Genomic DNA, 2,500 nt, shown 5'->3' with positions numbered 1-2,500 from the left:
GTTTTCTTTTTACTCCACTTTCTTAACCTTGTAATCTTCTTAACGTTATACACCATTGTGATATAATTAGACTTTGGTGAAGTGTTATTAGTACAGGTTAAATTCCTACTACATAGAGAGAGAGAGAGAGAGAGAGAGAGAGAGAGAGAGAGAGAGAGAGAGAGAGAGAGAGAGAGAGAATTTTTGCGATTTTCTAAGTGTCCCTACTTTCTCCCCAGACGCCCCCATAGTCAGCGTGCACCTGGGCCACTCACTGGATCCCGAGAAGATCAAAGAAGGAGACGACGTTTACTTCGAGTGCACCGTTCTCTCCAAACCTCCAGTTCATAATGTCATCTGGAAGCACAACGTGAGTATTCCGCTTGCCAGCCGCTGCAGTGTATTCCTCCATCCCTGTTTTTCCTTCGCCAAGTATATATTTACTTTCTCCTTTCACTCCTGGTGCCCTAAGGGATTTTAGAGATCTTGGATGCAACAGATATTTTGGGATGCATCCAGAAATCGTCTTTGAATCCGGTGCTGCGTTTGGGACAATTAAAGATGGAATCCCTCCTGATATATATAACTGATTAGTAAAAATAAGAGGCCAAATACTCTTACGGTTTTATGAGCTCACTGTAATATGAATGAAATAATATCCTCTTTTTCGTACACGAACGATTTCATAGTTAGCTTAGCACTATAACACAAACAAATAAAAATCTCGAAGCAAATTCTTATAAAAGCTCAACCTACTGTACCTGTTGCCTTATTCAGTATTTTTACAGAATACATGAAGATTAGATTTATTTTATGCAATACATTTTGCTCAGGTAAGAGCAATTGCAAATTCATTAGCAAAGGTAATATCAAAACTGGATATGTAGACTTTCTCTTCTTATTATTTTGTTATGATTGTTTTACCTTTGCTGAGCAACATTTATATAAACGTTCTTTATAATCCCTGATTACTGGGAAAGTGGTAAAACTTTTACGGATTTTAGCACTGAATTTCTTATTGCTGTACATAATTATCTTGTGCTTTTGGGGTTAGAATATATAGAACTGTCACAACAGAGAACACAGCCACATTATGAATTCAAAAAATACTAAGGAAAAGATAATATAAAAAACAAAAAAGCTACCATAGTTTAACTGTGGCATGTGATGGCAATTTCTCTGAAATGCCTCATTACATCCGAACCATTCGTTCGCAACAATTTTCCTCAGATGCACTAATTCAGATCTGCTCTTGTTCCATCTGTTCAAATGCAGTTGCTTCCATTATTCTCGAATCCTCCTCCTTTCCTTCTCAGCCCTCCGCAAGAGGTCGTTTTCAGTCTCGCTTAATCTCGTGTAATGCCATCGACGTTGACCGGATTACCAACATTGAATGGGAATGGCGAGACCGTTCTCAGGAAATGCTTCAACTAAGAAAACTTAGTTACTGAGGATGCAGTGCAATTGGAACTTCAATAGTTCAAGCGAAGATGCAATGCATTACTACCTCAATGCTATTCTTCTTGCATTTTAATACATTTTTATCTATTTATCAATTTATTAATTTATTTTTTCTTTTTAATAAGTGAAATGTCTTCTTTCTGTGTTTCCCCTTACCTTCTCTTATTTCCTTATGAGCACCATATTCTTTGGAAGCTTGAATTTCAAGTCAATGGCCCCTGTGGGCTTGTTCCATATGAACAGGGTTCATCCTTCTCGCGTACTCCCTTTACTAATGCAGGGTTGTGTAAGAGTGTGGAAATTAAGACCTTTTGATTTTATGGTACTTTGGGTTTAGAGGTAAACCGTGGCATGTCTTCGTGGAATCGCTTAAGTTGCTAGTTGTTCTAGTTTTTATTCTTGGTAGCTGTTTCAGATTTGGGGGGACTTCTCTTTAGTGGACTGGGTTTTGTATCCATACGTGGTTGACTTCAAACGCCATTCTTATTGACAGAGTCTAATTTAAGTTCACCCAGCCTCCCTCGGCAGGTCCTTTCCATCTGCTTAGTCAATGCAAATTTCTTAAAAAATTGCTCTCGATAACATCTAAATTGTAGCTCCAATCCTCACTCTTCGTTGTACACGTCTGGCTTTGCTAACTATCAGATTCTTTGTAGAAGTAGGAAACCCTAAAGACAACCGGTTGGAAGAATCAAACGCTTAATTCACCTACGAAAAGCGGAATTCTTTGCCTTTCTCCGTATTTCTTAATATATCTAATCAACTCCAAAGGCCGGTTTTATCTTGCCTAAGATTGAAAGTGTTTGCTCATTTTTTCCCCTACAGTGGCTTAATTTGGGGAGCCATTTCCATCTAATTGTCATCACGAGAAAAGGGGGATTTCATTTGTATCTTGAAATAAATTACAAAATAGTTTTTATCACTTGATTCCTATAAATATGCCTGAGACCAAAGACTAGTAACCAAGTTTTCTTTGCCTCTTACTAACAAAAGGATATTTGCTTTAAATTGATGAAGCGTTGATCAATTTGCCTAACACTTTCGGCAGTAAAGATTCTGA

At 37.7% G+C, this 2,500-nt stretch overlaps 1 protein-coding gene and 1 long non-coding RNA gene across 3 annotated transcripts in view; one reads left to right on the top strand and one right to left on the bottom strand.

Annotated features, from left to right (window-relative positions):
* LOC136829294 (uncharacterized) overlaps positions 1–2,500 on the bottom strand; it is a 142,131-nt gene that overhangs the window by 8,054 nt on the left and 131,577 nt on the right. The gene's annotated exons all lie outside the window — the stretch shown is intronic.
* Positions 1–2,500, top strand: part of LOC136829292 (neural cell adhesion molecule 1-like) — a 78,338-nt gene that overhangs the window by 53,681 nt on the left and 22,157 nt on the right. For both annotated transcript variants that reach the window (XM_067087638.1, XM_067087637.1), the window contains exon 8: positions 219–349. In XM_067087638.1, the coding sequence (XP_066943739.1) occupies positions 219–349 (131 nt within the window). The remainder of the gene's footprint in view (positions 1–218; positions 350–2,500) is intronic.

This window comes from Macrobrachium rosenbergii, chromosome 44 (genome assembly GCF_040412425.1).
Source record: "Macrobrachium rosenbergii isolate ZJJX-2024 chromosome 44, ASM4041242v1, whole genome shotgun sequence".
Classification (NCBI taxonomy): domain Eukaryota; kingdom Metazoa; phylum Arthropoda; class Malacostraca; order Decapoda; family Palaemonidae; genus Macrobrachium; species Macrobrachium rosenbergii.
The sequence above is the reverse complement of the archived record's forward strand: the minus strand, read 5'-3'. Positions and strand labels throughout refer to the sequence as shown.